Genomic DNA, 16,591 nt, shown 5'->3' with positions numbered 1-16,591 from the left:
ATTAATAGTAAAAGTAAGTATCTGCGGACAGACAAACAATTTTATAATACATTAGTTCATTATTTCACAAGGATAACATATATGGAAAACTGGAGATAGCACAATTTCAAGAACACAACAAGCTACATATTTAGGATTACAAGCATATAAGTTTCAAAGTTTGTATTGGATCAGTCTGATCCAACATTTACTTATATTAAGGTTTTCAGCATCTTCCACACCACTCCAAGGTAAAGAAGAGCTTTAACTAAGATGAGCCAAGAATGATTTGCCTAGCAACCAAAACCTGTTGCAGATCGATTCGGTTGCTGCAGAGAAAAGTGGGTTTGGTTCAACCCAAACCCTCTAATCCCTTGGTATGGGTTGCAAACAGTGATCTGCTGGTGCAACCCACCTGTTGGGCATGACTGAGCCACGCCCATTTTCCATCATCACTGGGAATGAATGAAACGACAGTCCAAGATGACTGATTGGGAAATTATGCTCAAGTTCTTCCCTGGAGTACATGCTAGTCACTTCTGAACCTGAAAGTGTTAAGCCACCTCCAATGGCTTCCTTGGATGAGTTCAAGGTTCCACTGTCGGATTGCAGGACTTCAGAGTTTTGTGAACCTGTAGTGTGAAGAACTTTTCCTTCATCTTTCTTCGTCTCCTTTTCATCTTTTCCAGTTTTCGTATTCAAGAAACGGCCACCACATCCCCTCGGCCGACGCATAGCGTGCAGATGGCGAGAGTAATGCATATATGGCTGAGGAACAAAAGCAGAAGAAAAAACTTAATATTTCTGGCATAGGAACACATTCAAATATACCAACCACATCCATGATCTTTATACCTTTCGAGCTTTAGTGAGTTTATTCTCAAGAACAGCCTTTGCACGAGATTGCCGACGCCTAAGGATTCCATTGTACTGCTTGGCATTTACATATATCGGTCCATCCTCTGATGCTATGTTTAATGGCAGCATAACACGACCCTAAGACATAGTCATAATGGGTGACCATATGAATCAACTGTATACATAAATCTAGAGACTATGTTAGGTTAGAGATAAGAGAAGACGAACCGAAACTGGAGGTCCATAAGTTGAGAAAACTCCATAGCATTGATCCATGTAAGGATATTTTGCACAGACCTATGATTGAAGTTAGCAAGGATAAAAAATGTTAGCAAAAAGAAATGAATCACCTTATGAAGAAAGTTGATAAAAATGCCATGGAAGTTATTATACTTGGAGTCAGATTTTATGTTATCCCGGTCAAAAAGTAACTTAGTTTTTCTATTAAAAATTCCATCCATTAACTAGCTAGCAATGTGATATACTATGTCTACCTCATGCTAATATACAAAAATTAATTTTTAACAGCAAAAATAGATGAAATTTTAACAGAATACCAGTTTGTCCTTTGATTTAGTATATAATAATTAATTTACCTATTTTTTGAGTAGAAAAAAATACATACAATCTAATTCTTAATACAAGACATTCATAATACTTTTAAGGAAGAAAATTCGAAACAAATATTCATATTACCATGGGCGGCTGACGAAATCCTAGTTCAAAGCGAGAATGCTGTTCTGATGGAGCTGATTGCAGAGATTTGACGGCCGGAGATTTTTGTCCATCCCCTGAACAATTGCCATCACCTGAATGGTAAATCATTTGGCTGGTTAGTACTATTACTAGTCGGGTACATTAATAAAAGTCCTTAAAATCGTATTTGTATGTATTTGGAGAAAAAAATGGTATATTATGCCATTCTTATCACTTTTAATAGTTAAATAATAAATTAAATTTTTTCTTAATACTCAATTTTTTCTTGAAAAATTTAAATTTAATTAAAATACTAAGAATTAAGAAGAATAACATGAAATCATAATTTCATACAATCACTTCTTATATTTAGAGAGGGGTTGCAGATCACATTTTCATATTTCTGTCCAAATATATACTAAAGCCAACATTAATCTTGGGTAGCAGGCTAGAAAAGAACCACTTATTACTACATGATCATGAAGATTGATTATTAGACAAAACAAAATTATGTAAAATAAAAAATAAAAAGCATTTCAAAGATGCTTTAAGTTGCCTTATCCTTTAAGTTTTCATATCCCAAGAAATCAGTGCTACTTCTAAGTTCTAACTACTTTATCTAAAACGACAAAAGTGGGCATTCACACACCAAAAGTGAAAGAACTGTAAATCTATTTCCACATATGTTCCCTTTATGTTTTTTAAGATTAGTGGATGATGGAAAATTGAAGGAGTGGCATAATTTTTTATCCCTCTAATTTTATAAAAAATTATTTTAGTCCTTTATTTAATATTTGCATCTTTTAATCTTTAAATTTGAATTTTTTGTCAATTTCAAATGGATGAAAAAATCAAATGTTATTACAATTTGTTGGCGTGGACAATCACGCAAGTTGCTACGCAGATGACATGTTAGCATTTATTTAAATTTTAAAATTTACAAAGTACTAAAATTTTTATATTTTCTTAATTTATAAAAATTAATTAAATCGTGATATGTCATCCACATGACAATCCATATGCATGTCACATCAAGAATGTTAAAAATATTAATTTTTCATCTATTTTAAGGTGATTTAATAAAAAACACAAATTTAAAAGCTAAAAAGATCAAAAATTAAATAAAATACTAAAATCATTTTTTTTGTAAAATTAGAACACCTTATAAATCATTATCCCAAAATATATTTTTCCCATTGTTGTGCCCATGAGAAAGCTCGAAAAGTTGAAATTAAATATAATAATTTTATATCATTACAAAATAGAATTGAAAATAATAATAATAATAATAATAATAATAATAATAATAATAATAATAATAAAGAGTTCAGAAGCCATAAATTATATTTTGCCTACCACAGCCTTATCTCTAACCAAACTGTGATAAAGAGATGGATATATTTTATATTCATAATGCAGGTTAAATCTTCCTATTAATATGTAAAGAAGATGTGGATTTAATTTTTATTTTTATTTTATTAGTCTCATGTTTTTGAATTTTAAAATTCAATTTTAATCTAAACAGAAATAATTAAATTTATTTGGTTACATTTTATTATTAGTCTTGTATTATGTATAAAGTTGTAATTTATTTAATGTTCTCTAATTTGATAATTCTTAGTCCCTATAATTTTTATAATTTTAAAATTTTAGTCTTAACTTAAAGTGTAATTGTTAAATCTATTAACTAGCATTTTGTATAATATGTCAAACAAGTTAATATAACTTTATACATATGGTAATATGTTTGACATATAAGTTATTGAAAATAGAAAGAGGAATTCTCATTTGATTAAGACTAAAATTTCAAAATTAAAAAAGAAAAAGTATAAAACTAAATTCACACTTAAGCATAACTTAAGCATAGTATAAGAATTAATAGTAAAATTTAACCCAAACTTTCTAGATAATTTCAAATTTATGAAGTCTACTAGTACCTTCTTCACCCTTTCCTTTTTTAAATCAAGGCTCAAAAACAACTTCCAAGAAATGAAGAATTTCTCAATCATAGGCATAGAAGTATTAATCTATAGCAAATTCAATATAGGGAAAGAAAACCACTTGATTTTAAGATAGAAACCTAAAAAATTACAAGAGATTACCAGGGAATATAGTGAAGTGAGCAGGATTCCCTTTATTCAGTCCTTGTTCATTGACTCTCCCAGCTTGTTTAGTACAAGTGAGTTGATCTCCATTAGAGGGATGTTCCATCAACAAATTCTTCAATTGGCCACAAGATTCTCCATAAATGGATGACTGAGATCCAAGCGCACTCCACCAAGGCTGTGACGGTACTGGTGCTAACTGCCCCATGGGATTATGTACAATCCCATCATGTTCTTTCGCATACAGAGTTTGCATCGCCATTCTAAACTCTCAAAATGATCCCAGAAAAGTATCAATTAATTCCTGCAATACAAAGCATGCAATTAACATAAATCACAAACTTTTGCTCAACTTTTGATCCATACATATATAAAGGCACCACCATAGCAACTTCGAAAGAGATCAAGTGCTCAAACCAAAAAGCACCCAGAATTGGATAAGACAAAAGGGGGCCAAAACCCCATAGCAAAAAAATAAAAGATCATCTGACCCTGAACCAGACAAGAAGAAGAAGAAGAAGAAGAAGAAGAAGAAGAAGACTCACAAAGCAGGTTGAGGAGTAGTTTGTTAGTTGAAGAGAGAGGCTGAGAAACCCCATTTGTTAGGAGCCATGTCGGCACAATTTCAAGCAAAAGAAATTAGAGATAGCTACTGTTCAAAGAATGAGAGAGAGGGGTGATGGGGGTGGAGGGCTGATGAAAGCATACAAGTGTAATGGAAACTACACGCTGCTTACCAATCACCTTCAGTTTTCATGCAACTCTTTTGTACTATTATACAATAGAATATCAATACTACACTCACATTAAATAAATAATACCAAACCTATTCTCGCATTCTTTATAGCACATAAATTATACTATGTCTGTCTCTTGTAACTTGTTTTTTTCTTTTCCTTTCTGGTCATAATTTTATATATTTGATGTCATCTTTTAAATCTAACAAATTCCGGTATTTTATGATAAATTTAAATATTTGGGGTTCAAGTTTATCATCAAGAGAATGAGAAAAAATCTAATCTTTTGGAATGAAAAAAAATCTAATCTTTTGGTTGCTAATGTCCTAGCTTTATTAGATTAACAGTAACATTTTTTTCTTTAAATTTAAGAGTTTGTTACTATTTTTTTAGTTAATTACAATAATAGGGTAAATTCCGATCAATCAATACAATTAAACGTGATTCAAACTTAGGTCATATCTGAAACAATAAATACCATTAACTATTAAACTATCACATGAAGTTCACAAATAAAATTACTTTAATCTATCTATAAGCTCTTTCTATAATGGTGAAATAATATCTCTTAATTAATTGAATATTATAAATGATATGCTAAGCAGTGGTAGATATGTCACAGCATTAATTTTAACTTTCAAGGTTGGCAGAAAATTACTTTTGGAGATTAAAGTATCAAAAAGTATGCCCTACAAGTTATGTCTTGGTCCACTAATTAGCATTAACTTTTTTAAATTTTTTCTTTATTTTTATTAATATAATATTAAAGAAAGAGAGGATGAGGATGATTTAATTTGAACCCGTAATATTTAAATCTCAACAAATACTCTGATTAATATACAATTTGAATTTAAAATACAATTGCTTTATTTTTGTGGATAATAGATTTAGATATTCACATTCATTATTTACTTTACTTTCTATATTTTATATTTTAGTTTTTGAATTTATTAAATTAGAATATTTAACGAATTTTGACATTTATTTAATAAGTTAATTGATTTAAATTTAAATTTAGATAATAAACAAATACATATTTTAAATTTAATTAGTAAATCCTAATTTAAAATTTATAGAAATTGTTTATCAATAATCATTCATATATAAATCAAATTCAAGCTCCATACTTATTGAAATAACAGTAAGAAAGAATGTCTTTTTTTTTTTGAAAAGAAAACAGATATACATTAAGCTAAGCCACAATGAACTATAAAGCCATTAATACACCTAATCTTGTTTCCAATTGTTCAAGTATGTCCCTATGTCTTGATTATGCAACCGATCACCTAATTTATTTCTCTTAGAATGTGTCTAATACTCCATTGGTCTATATTCCTTAGTGTTTGATTTATCCTCCTCAAAAGGCTTGAGGAAGAATTTGCCTAAGGTCTATCTTGGAGAGTATTAACCACCTCTAAATTATTAGTATGAATCAAGACCTTGTTGAAACCCCATCTTTCAAGAAGAATTAGATCATCTATGACAACTTAAAGCTCAACATTAAAGACTGAACACTCTCCCAAATAAAATAAAAAATGTATTAAGCTGAGACTAATTTTTTTTATAATAGTAAAATTTGTGTGGGTTAAAATTAATTAATATTAAATTAATTAAAATTTAACCATTCTCATTCTCGACTTAATGATTATAATGTAATTAACCCAAATAATTATAAGCAAAATAATAATAAATTTATTATTAAATGGATGCTTTAAAGAATTTCTGAACTTTATGCTTTGCTCTCTATGCCACAAATTATAGTAAGAATAGAAATATGGTTAGTATGTGGCTTTAGCTTCTTTGCTTCACTTAGCAGAGACGCTTCCATTCCATGGCATCAAGATTCCTTCTTAATTAATTTACCTTTAATTTTTTTTTTTAAAAAGGCAAAGGAATAATAAAGAGGACCACAAGCTTTAAGATGTTAAATATTTTCTTTAGTATAAATTCTATACGGACTTCACCCATTTTTAGTCATTTTCCCTTATTTTAACAAAAAATGTAATCAAGAGTCAATGTTAAGGCAATAGCAATAATATGAATCTTGTCTCTTCAAAATAATAATAATCATATGATTCTTGTAATTTCAGCAATACTTTTAAAATGAGCTCTATCTTGTTCATGTCTTTTTTCAATAGTTGCTATTTATCTTTTAATTATTTAAAAAGTTATTGGTAAAATGAAATAGGGTAAACTATACCCAAAGTCACTAAACTATTAGTAAGTTTATGTTTTTGTTACTCAACTTCAAAAAGTTACAAAAAATCATTGAATTTTCATTTAAGTCACTAGGTTGTTAAAATCATTGTTGCATGACCTTCTTTGTTTGCACCACATGCATCAATTAAAAGCTTTCATTTCCTTCCTCTTCTGCAGTTCAATTTTTCTTTTTTGAAACAACTTTGAACATCACGAATTTACGAATCAAAATCCAAAAAGCTTTTTTCTCTGATCTCCAATACTGGTCGTTAAATTGACTTAGATTTAATGTATGTTCTTCTTCTCATCAATAGGTATTGACTCCCTGTACCAATCATTAAATCGTTTCTTAGAGTTTCTAGTTGGACTTCTTTTTAAAACTTAACAACCCAATGACTTAAATAAAAAAAAATTAAATAGTTCAGTGACAATTTTATAACTTTTTTAAATTGAGTGATCAAAATTTAAACTTACTAATAGATTAATAACCTTAGGTGTATTTAACCCAAAAAATTCTTCCAAAAACAAAGAGAATTTCGAAGTTAGCCCTAACTATGGTGCATACAAAGAGTATTTTTTATCCATATTTTTACAACAGATGACATTCTTGTTATTTAAGAATTAACTTCAAATGTCATGCGTGATTTCGAGTTAATCTAGTTGAATTATTTGAGTTCGAGTCAAGTTAAACTTTATCATTTAAATAACTCGAATAGTTCAAATAACAAATTAATGTAAATACTATTTTGGTCTCTCCCAATTTTGGAAATGAGCAAATTCATGATCTCATTCTCAACAAAAATACAAAAAAAATATTTTCAAAAATTCAAATTAATTTTAAAATTCAAAATATTTATAAAATTCCAAATTTTATATTTTTTAAAAATTATAAAAATTCAAAAAAATCTAAAATATATAAATAAAGTTAAAAATTTAAAATGTTTATAAAATAATAATTTTGGGACCTAAATAAGTTAATTAATGGCTTAAGTTTATCATACTAAACTATCTTATTTTTTTATTATTTTGTTATGAAAATTTTTCAAATATATACTGTTTTAAATTTATGTGCTCTAATATGAAATTAGTTATACTATAACAAGATTTAAATTTGATATATTTAATTTTTAATTTAACTCGAACATTTTTACTTGATTCGACTTGACTTGGATTTTATTTCACTATACTCAATTCGAAAAAAATTTCAAATCGAATTAGAATAATAAAATAGAACTTGTCAACTCGAAATATTTTATTCAATTCGATCGAAAACTCACCCTAATAACTAACTACACATCATATAAAATGTTTATGTGTTTTCTTTGTGCTTTTATCTTAACTTTTAATAAAATTTTATTGGAGTCTCACTGATAAATTTGATTTATTAAATTAAATTACACTCTAGGAGATTCACAATATGAGTGGAAATTTTATAAGGCTTTTATTTGCTATTAAGTTGAAGTCTTATATAGCAATTTTGATCCGGTTTTAAATATCTCAAAATTTTAAATTATTAAGTATGCAGCTAGACCCCGTTAACTTTATGATTAAAATATCTATTATATATTTTTCATGAATTTGAAATTTAATTTTTTATTTTTAATTTTGAGAATTTAATTTTCTATTATTTATATTTTAGAATTAGAATTTAATTGTTTTAAATTAAAAAAATCACTGATATCAATGTAACTAAAAGAATAGCATTATAATGAATTTGAATAATTTTAATTATATTAACCGTTAATTTTAATTTTAAAATATGAAAAGTAGAAAAATTAAATTCTTAAAAATAAAAATATTAAGACTCAATTTTAAATTTACAAAGTGTATATAGACTTATGACATATTTTAACATAAATTTTCCAACACAAATTATTAAATACTAATAAAAATATGTATACTACTATATATAACAAGAAAGCCATTTTTTACATTACTAATAAAATGGTTAAATTTTTAATTTTGATGTCTTTATATTTTTAAATTAGTTAAATTTTAATTTTGGTCTCTTTATTTTTTTGATTATATAAGAATATTTAAATTTCAATTTTGATCCCTATATTACACTCCACTTTGAGATTTAATCTTTATACTTTAAGTCTTGATATAATTTGGTATTTCAATGTTTATAATATCATTAGCTAGTCTAAATATTTTATTTTGATTAAAACGTTGTTGTGAATTTTAAGAATTGTTAACACGGTTAAAATTATTAGTTAAATTTAAAATCATTATAATGTCACTTTTTGTCACGTGGCTATCGAGCAAGGATTTTTTTTTTTCAAATGCCATACGAGCAAATTTAACAAAATAATTCTAATAGTGCCAACAATTAGACTTAAATTTATAAATTTAAAAAGTAGAAAATTAAATTCATAAAAATAAAAGTATGTGTACTAAATTCAAAAATAAAAAGAGTACAAAAATCTGGAGCATATTGTAAGTTTTAAATTTTAACTCTATAATTTAACTAAAAATAATTAACCCAAGGTGAAGAATGGGCCGATAACTATACTAATATTATTTTATTTAAATGTAATCATAAAATATTAATATCAAATTATACTTAACACCTTATTATTTAATAGTGAATTTGATTGAATCCGATTGTTGGTCCATTGGATGCTCACTTTGTAATTTATGTCGTGGACTCAAGTTGCAAAATTACATATTAATAGTGCTCCTATTAATGGTGTGTGAGTTGTAAAAAAGAACTATCAAACTTCACTTAATTAAAATTGAAAATGACCCATTTTCCTTTTCTTCAAATTTAAGTTTCTTGAACTATTCGTCATTTTATATTGAACTACTACTGTTTCTACCACATTTCTCGTTAGATTGGTTATTTATTTATGTTAAATTATAGTAAAAATTTAAAAATTAAAATATGTGTTAAGTTTCTACATACTTTGTACATTTGGAATTTGATCCCCAATTTTTATTTTCAAGAATTTAGTTCCTCAACTTTTTGGATTTAAAATTCAGATCTATTTGTTACTACCATTAAAATTCTTATACTAAATTCTTTAATGTGACATTTTGAAATTAAAAAAAATCACTTGATAGTCATGTAATAATAAAAATAATGTTAAAAATATTGATTAAAAGTTTTTCTTAAAACACCCATTCAAACCCATCATGATAAAATATAATTTTTCTATTGGAATAGTGTTCTTAAGAAAAATTGGCATAAGCATTTTGACTGAAATAATTATGAGTATTAACTATTTAGACTTACTAATGACATTATAAAAGTAAGGGTAAATTACAAAAATAGTCACTTTTGTTTGCCTTATATTACATTTTAGTCATTTGTGTTTGAAATGTTACATTTTAGTCACTTATGTTATCGCTTTGTTACGAAGTGGTCACTCTATCGTTAAATTCTGTTACCTCCCTAACGGCAGTCCTAAGTGGCAATCTAAATGGATTTTAAATTTCAACTTGGATGCCAACTTGGATATCCTACGTGGTAATCTAAATTAAATTTATTTAATTAAAAACCTATTTTCATCCCAACAAATGAAATTTATTTAATTAAAAATCTATTTCATCCTAACAACTAGACATCCAAGTTGACATTTAAAACCCATTTGGACTACCATATAGGTCCGTTGTTAGGGAGGTAATTAAGCTTAACGGTAGAGTGACCATTTTGTAACAAAACGATAACGTAAGTGACTAAATCGTAATATTTCAAATGTGAGTGACTAAAATGTAATCTGAGGCAAATAAAAGTGATTATTTTTGTAGTTTACCCTAAAAGTAAAGGGACCAATCTATATAAAAAATTAAAGTACATGGTTTAATTCTAAAGTTTCAACATAGTATAGAGGCTAAATTTGAAATTTAACCATCGTATTATAATGCAAATAAAAAAGCAACACACACCTAAAAGAAATGACAAATCATGTCTTTTCTTTTCTTTTTTTATTTTGTCATAGAAGGATTCCATTTCATCATAAGAATAAAGTACATAAACACCCAAATCGGGAGAACAAAGACAACAAGCCATTATAGTGGCACACATATCATCCCTATAAACAAAAGTAAATTCACAACTGGTCCTTTTACCAGTGAAATTAGGAGAGGGAGCATCACTATACATTAAGGTTTCAACCATTTATTAGATTTCGGCAAGTAAATGTGTAACACCCCTAACCCCGTCTCGTTGCCGGAACAGGATCACAGAGTATTATCAGTCATTTCAGCACATTTACACTAAGACATGAATAAATGAAATTTAATACATTCAAACATAGCTTTAATGGGCCCACAATACCTATAAAACATAGTTAAAATAAACTGGGGCTCGATTGTAGGCTTAGAAAATTTCTTGTTTAATTTCAAATTTTTCGTCCTTTAAACAGTTCCACACACCCGTGTGGCCAGCTTAACATGCCCGTGTGGCTTGGGACACGCCCGTGTCCTCAGCTCGTGTGCAACACTGACTTTAAGACACGACCGTGGCAACCAAGGCACACGCCCGTGGACTAACTTGGTTGTAACTATTAGGTTCAGGGGACACACGGCCTAACAAAACGCCTATGTGCAAGCCATGTGTTTCACACGGCTTGGTCACACGCCCATGTGACAAACCATGTAGACTCGAAATGAACTTTGTATTTTAAAATTTACTAACCCTGCAATTTGTAGACAACAAGTACTACAAAAATTTCTTCATACAACCAATCCAAGTATAATTAAACACACATAATATTTATTAGACTATCATTTCATAATCTAACACATATGTTCAATAATGCCTTAAGCTAACCATTCAAAGTTGCACTCATGTGCCATTGTATTTAATTTAAAAGATTATACATTATAGTATTCTCCTTACAACTATTAACTATCTATTATCATTCCCCATTAACATAACTTATAACCAAAATAACATTAAACAACCTAGGTACATGCCATTTTATCAAAAGAAAAGTATTCACCACTTTGAGTCCGGGATTGGGTTGGATGTTGAGTCATTAACTTTCTTTCGTACCTAATCCTGCGCATGGAAAACAAGCCATACGCTGAGTATACACTCAGTGGTATTTCTATAAACTAATATTTAAAACATTAATAAGCTATGTATATACATTGTAACTTAAACTTTTTACTTTCATAATCTTTATAGCTACATCACTTACCTTTAACTTATAGCTCTTAAATGTAATTAAACAATTCTTTATATACATTTCATATCATTCAATATCTTCCAATACTTGTATAACAGTCACAGTCACATAATCAATAGCAGCCAGTCTTTGTCTTTAGTACTTTCAATTACTCCTATTAACATAACTCGGACCTGGACGGATACACGGATCCAACCCACACACCTAGAATAATGTACAGTGTTTCATCGGCCGAAATCAGAATACACCGTAGGGTAATGATATGATAAGAATAAAGAATCATAGTCAGCACGAAGTACCTCTTCGAACAAATCTGGAGCGATCCACAAGAGTCGACACATAAAGTGTCTCATTGACACATAGTCGGAATATCCCTGAACACTTCCAATCCTATGGCATGCCAACTATATCCATCTAGCCCGACACTGTTAATAGGGTATTCAAATCATTTCATTTTGATACAGAAACAGTAACAATTTTCATCATTTTATTTATCATACATGCTAACAATTAAAAATAGCAATTACTTTTATTAAATTATTAAGCATAGTTTATAGAAATACAAACCGAAATTCTCGAGTTTACTCGATATCCTCGTTCACTTTCTCCTTTCCCTTTTTCGATGATGTTTCTGGTGCTACGTTAGCTACATAAAATTTAACATTTAAAATTATCAATATATATTATTTAATAACACACTCTTGTATTTCCATGTATCTTTTACTTAAATTCTAATTTAGTCCTTCCACCATAACCATTTTTTTTCTTCAAAATAAATCCTATATTTTCATTCAATTATCATTTTAAACTATTCCAACTCTTAAATTTACAGCATAAAACATTAATTATAACATCTTCTCAATTCAATCCCTATTATTGCAAGACCTATATTTTCTTTTACAATTTAATCCTTCTCCCACTTCTAACTTGAATTTCCATTAAATTAACACTTAATGCTTCCATTTATTCAACTTAATCAACATCTAAAAATTCAATAACTTTCTAAATTTCAACATAACCCAAAAAGTGTTTCTTCCTAGAATTCCATAGACACCAAAATTATAAGAAAATGGATCAAATTGACTTACCAATCAAGCTTTAAACCTTAGAACCCTAATTTCTCCTTTTTCTTTTTCTTTCCTTTTCTTTCCCTGCTATTTCATGCCTTCTATCCTCTTTCTATTTCTTTTATTTGTTTTATTTAATTACTTTATTATATTATATCATTATTATTATGTTTTTATATCATAAATATTATTTTTATTTAACAAGTAATTACATATTTATATATACATTTGTACCAATTAAAATAATGCAAATGTATTCATACATACCACAAACTTGACTCCTAAGGCTTATTTGCTACTTTAGTCAATTGAATTTTTATAGTTTATAATTAAACTTTTACACTATATTCAATCTAGTCCTTTCACTAAATTAGCCTTGCTTAAGCTAAATTTACTTAATTAAAATCTAATTAACCTCTCACTTAACTTCTTAAATATTTCTAATAAATATTTACAAATCTAATTTTCAAAATCGAAGACCCAAAAACTCACTTTTCCGATGACCTAAAAATTTGGGTCATTACAAAATGTGTATGATCATGTCAACCTCAAGGTTTTCCCAAGTTCACTGACCAGTATAGTCAAATACAAGCAACAGAAATAAGCCTAGATAAAATAAAAAATGAAGCCGAAGGGTAATCCCGAACCGCACTTTACATCCAAGAAACCTAGTTGTTTGTTGCTACTGCCATGCATGGCGAATGGAGGGTGAGGACTCCGATAAGAGGAGGTAGAAGTTGCACGGCATAAGAAAACATTATCAATAGAAACCATGTTGTCTTGAAACCTCAGATAAAATGACGTCAAATTTGTCAAATCTTCAACTAAGACCTCGATATGGAGGAGGAAGCCACAGTTGGAATTGATAACGACATCCACCATGAGATCTAGTATAGAGGCAAACATAACCTATCAATAAAGGAATCCAACGAAGACTCAAAGCAACATCGCCATCATAATAGTGAGAAGTGGAGACTTCAACAAAAACTAAACAAAAGTGAAACCCTTTAAAAACTGAAAACCATCCTTTAACCAAATAGGTGATGATGGGGTTTTTAGAGGTTATTATGATCAGAAAGGTATATACCCCTATTCAAATCCAACAAGTAGCCATCAAGAAAGACTTGTCAGTTGCCTTGATGCTACGTTAAATTCATATAAGACATCACAGATGAAATTTGGGAGGGGAAGAGTAAAACCCACCTCCAGAAGAAATAATGAAAGGAAAAATCCTAGCCCCCTGCTAGTAGATTCTAAGCTAAGCATTTCACTAACATGATGTGACCTTTTCGATATAATAAATTCATACTTGTGATGTTTTGCTAGTAAACCGTGACATAATAGTAGGTTTTTCATCGCCCGATTGGTCATAAAACATTGGTAACTAAGGTTGACAGTAAGCTCACAACTCATCTCTTAGACTTTGTTGCAATAGTTCATCCAGACTTTTTCGACATTGTTTTTTGGCTTCTCGTCGCCTCTCTCGGCAAAACATGACCAGTACGACAGCCACCTCTGCCTTGAGTTTTACCAAATCGTTCGTCTCTCTTGGCCATTTTTAACAAAAATGTTAAAAATAACTCTAATAACAACAAATAAGTCATCCTAGAAAACTCTAAAAATGAAAAAATCATCCCAGAAAACTAAAAAAGACTAGAAAATTACCTACGATAGTTGCAGAAATTTCAAAAATAAAAAAAACTTTGAAGAAGAAAACCCGGAATATAAAATGCATCATTTCGAAAAACAAGCAGCATCTAATGGCATCTCACCACCTGTTCCAAAAAGCCACTATTTATCATTATCTTGACTCCCTGAAATGCAGTCCTTAGAATACACTTATGGTAGAATCTCAAAGGTTTTAATATATTGTTTCACCATAAAACAAATTCACCATCCGAAGTAATCTGTAAAGGAAAAAGTTAATGAATTAGTAAGACCATTTTATAACCCTCCTTTCGACGTGAAGGGAGGATGATGATCGTTTTATAATTCACTAACTAGACTACGATCACGACAAAGGAAAGCACACCTATCGAAAGGTAGTATAGCTATTGTAAATCTAGAATATCGTATCTAGAAGGACTAAAAGTACTAGTATTAACTATCTTTCTATTATTTAGCCTAAAATAAAAGTGATTTGTTTTAATCTAAATTTAACCAACTAATTAACTAATGAATGCGACAAAGAGTGAAGAAAATAATCAAATAAACCAATGATAAAGATAATACCTAAGGAAGAATCTACCTGGACTTCACTTATTATATTGACTCTAAATCGAATGATTTATTCACTTGCTTTGATCCTTAGAAATCTCTAAATTATGTTAATATCTCTTTCGAGACTAAGAACAACTGACTCTAGGTTGATTAATTGAAATCTCTTTCTAAATAAAACCCCTATTGTCGCATTAACTCGATTTATGGATTCCTTTATTAGATTTGAATCTAATCCGGCAGATTTATGTCGTCCTATTTCTAGGATTGCAATCAACTCCGCTTAATTATGCTAGATCTAATCTTAAACAGGGGCTTTTGCTCCACTGAATAAGCATATCAAACTTAGATTAATATCTTGAAAATATTAAACAAGAATTAAGAACACATAATTAAGAATAAGAACAAGTATTTATCATTAAATTTAGAATATTAAATAATAATATCCGCCTTAGGTTTCATCTTCCCTAGGTATCTGGGGAATTTAGTTCATAATATAAAAGGAAGACATATCAAATTTAGAAAAACAACAAGACATAAAAACCCAAATAAACTTCAAGAGAAATTTAAATGGAGATCTTCAATCTTGAAGTGGATCTGCTTCTGAGATGATTCCAACGGCTTCCTTCGAGTAATTTCTGCTTTCTGCTCTGCGTGTCCCCTTAGATCTACTTCTAATGTGTGTATATAGACTTTAGAATGCTTAGAAACCCTAAAAATTGGCTTTTTTCAAGTATTTGGGAAACTTGGAGTGATATCGACACGGGCTGCCACATGGGCGTGTAGCCAGCCCGTGTGGCTCACACGGGCTTGTGCTCAGCCCGTGTAGAATTAGCCTTGGCCGTGTGGATCTTTAAATCAGCCCATTTTGTCAATTTTTGGCTCGTTTTCTGCTCCTTTTGTTCTCCTATGTTCTCCTAAGTATAAAACATAAAATTAAAGGATTAGGAGCATCTAATTCATTAAATTATATAATAAATTATCCAAAAATATGTTAAGTATGGGATTAAAATGTATTACTTTTATGGTTTATCAGAGGAATATTATTATACCTTTATCTGCGTCAAGACATGTGGGAAGCCAAAAAAAGGCCCGAAAAAACAGCCTGCCATCGGCGAGTTGGGGGTCACTTGCGAACTTACCCTTTCGGGATAAACATCGAGAACGTGAAGTTGTTGGTTAGAAAAAATCATGTGAACTCAACTACTTTATTTCATCAATTCAAAATGAATGACATGATTTGTCTTGTCACAGACATCCTTATCCTATCGAAGACATCCCCCACGTGCTCTATAATGATGGCTAGATAGTAAGTCTAATACGTGAGACTCCTACTTATAAATACCTCTAGGAACAATGAAGAGGGGATTGAATCTTCAAGAATACTAAGCCTACACTCTATCAACACTTCTTCGGCTTTCAACCTTAACACTCTCTCCTCCCTTTACACAACTTCTAGCTTTCAGTCCTGACTGAGTGAACTTGCCTCTGTAGCAACCAAAACTACCTTCTTTGTATACTTTCCTTATTATATCATTGTATCAACAAAAATAAAAATAACATGCAATTAGAATTGCCCTAAAGCCTTCCTTTTA

At 29.3% G+C, this 16,591-nt stretch overlaps 1 protein-coding gene across 2 annotated transcripts; it reads right to left on the bottom strand.

Annotated features, from left to right (window-relative positions):
* Window positions 1-39: 39 nt before the first annotated feature.
* Window positions 40-4,550, bottom strand: LOC108463132 (nuclear transcription factor Y subunit A-10). Of its 2 annotated transcripts, none has more exons than XM_017763081.2 (6): window positions 4,376-4,550; window positions 3,636-3,942; window positions 1,534-1,646; window positions 1,066-1,134; window positions 835-975; window positions 40-747 (listed from the first exon to the last, which is right to left on the bottom strand). In XM_017763081.2, exons 2-6 carry the CDS (start codon window positions 3,898-3,900, stop codon window positions 346-348), a joined length of 990 nt encoding a protein of 329 aa, XP_017618570.1. In that variant the 5' UTR covers window positions 3,901-3,942; window positions 4,376-4,550; the 3' UTR covers window positions 40-345. The 2 variants fall into 2 exon arrangements, with proteins under 2 accessions (XP_017618570.1, XP_017618569.1); XM_017763080.2 differs by having other exon boundaries at window positions 4,184-4,544.
* Window positions 4,551-16,591: the final 12,041 nt, after the last annotated feature.

The sequence above is a fragment of the Gossypium arboreum genome, chromosome 2, assembly GCF_025698485.1.
Source record: "Gossypium arboreum isolate Shixiya-1 chromosome 2, ASM2569848v2, whole genome shotgun sequence".
Classification (NCBI taxonomy): Eukaryota; Viridiplantae; Streptophyta; class Magnoliopsida; order Malvales; family Malvaceae; genus Gossypium; species Gossypium arboreum.
This window is presented reverse-complemented; position numbering and strand designations above follow the sequence as displayed.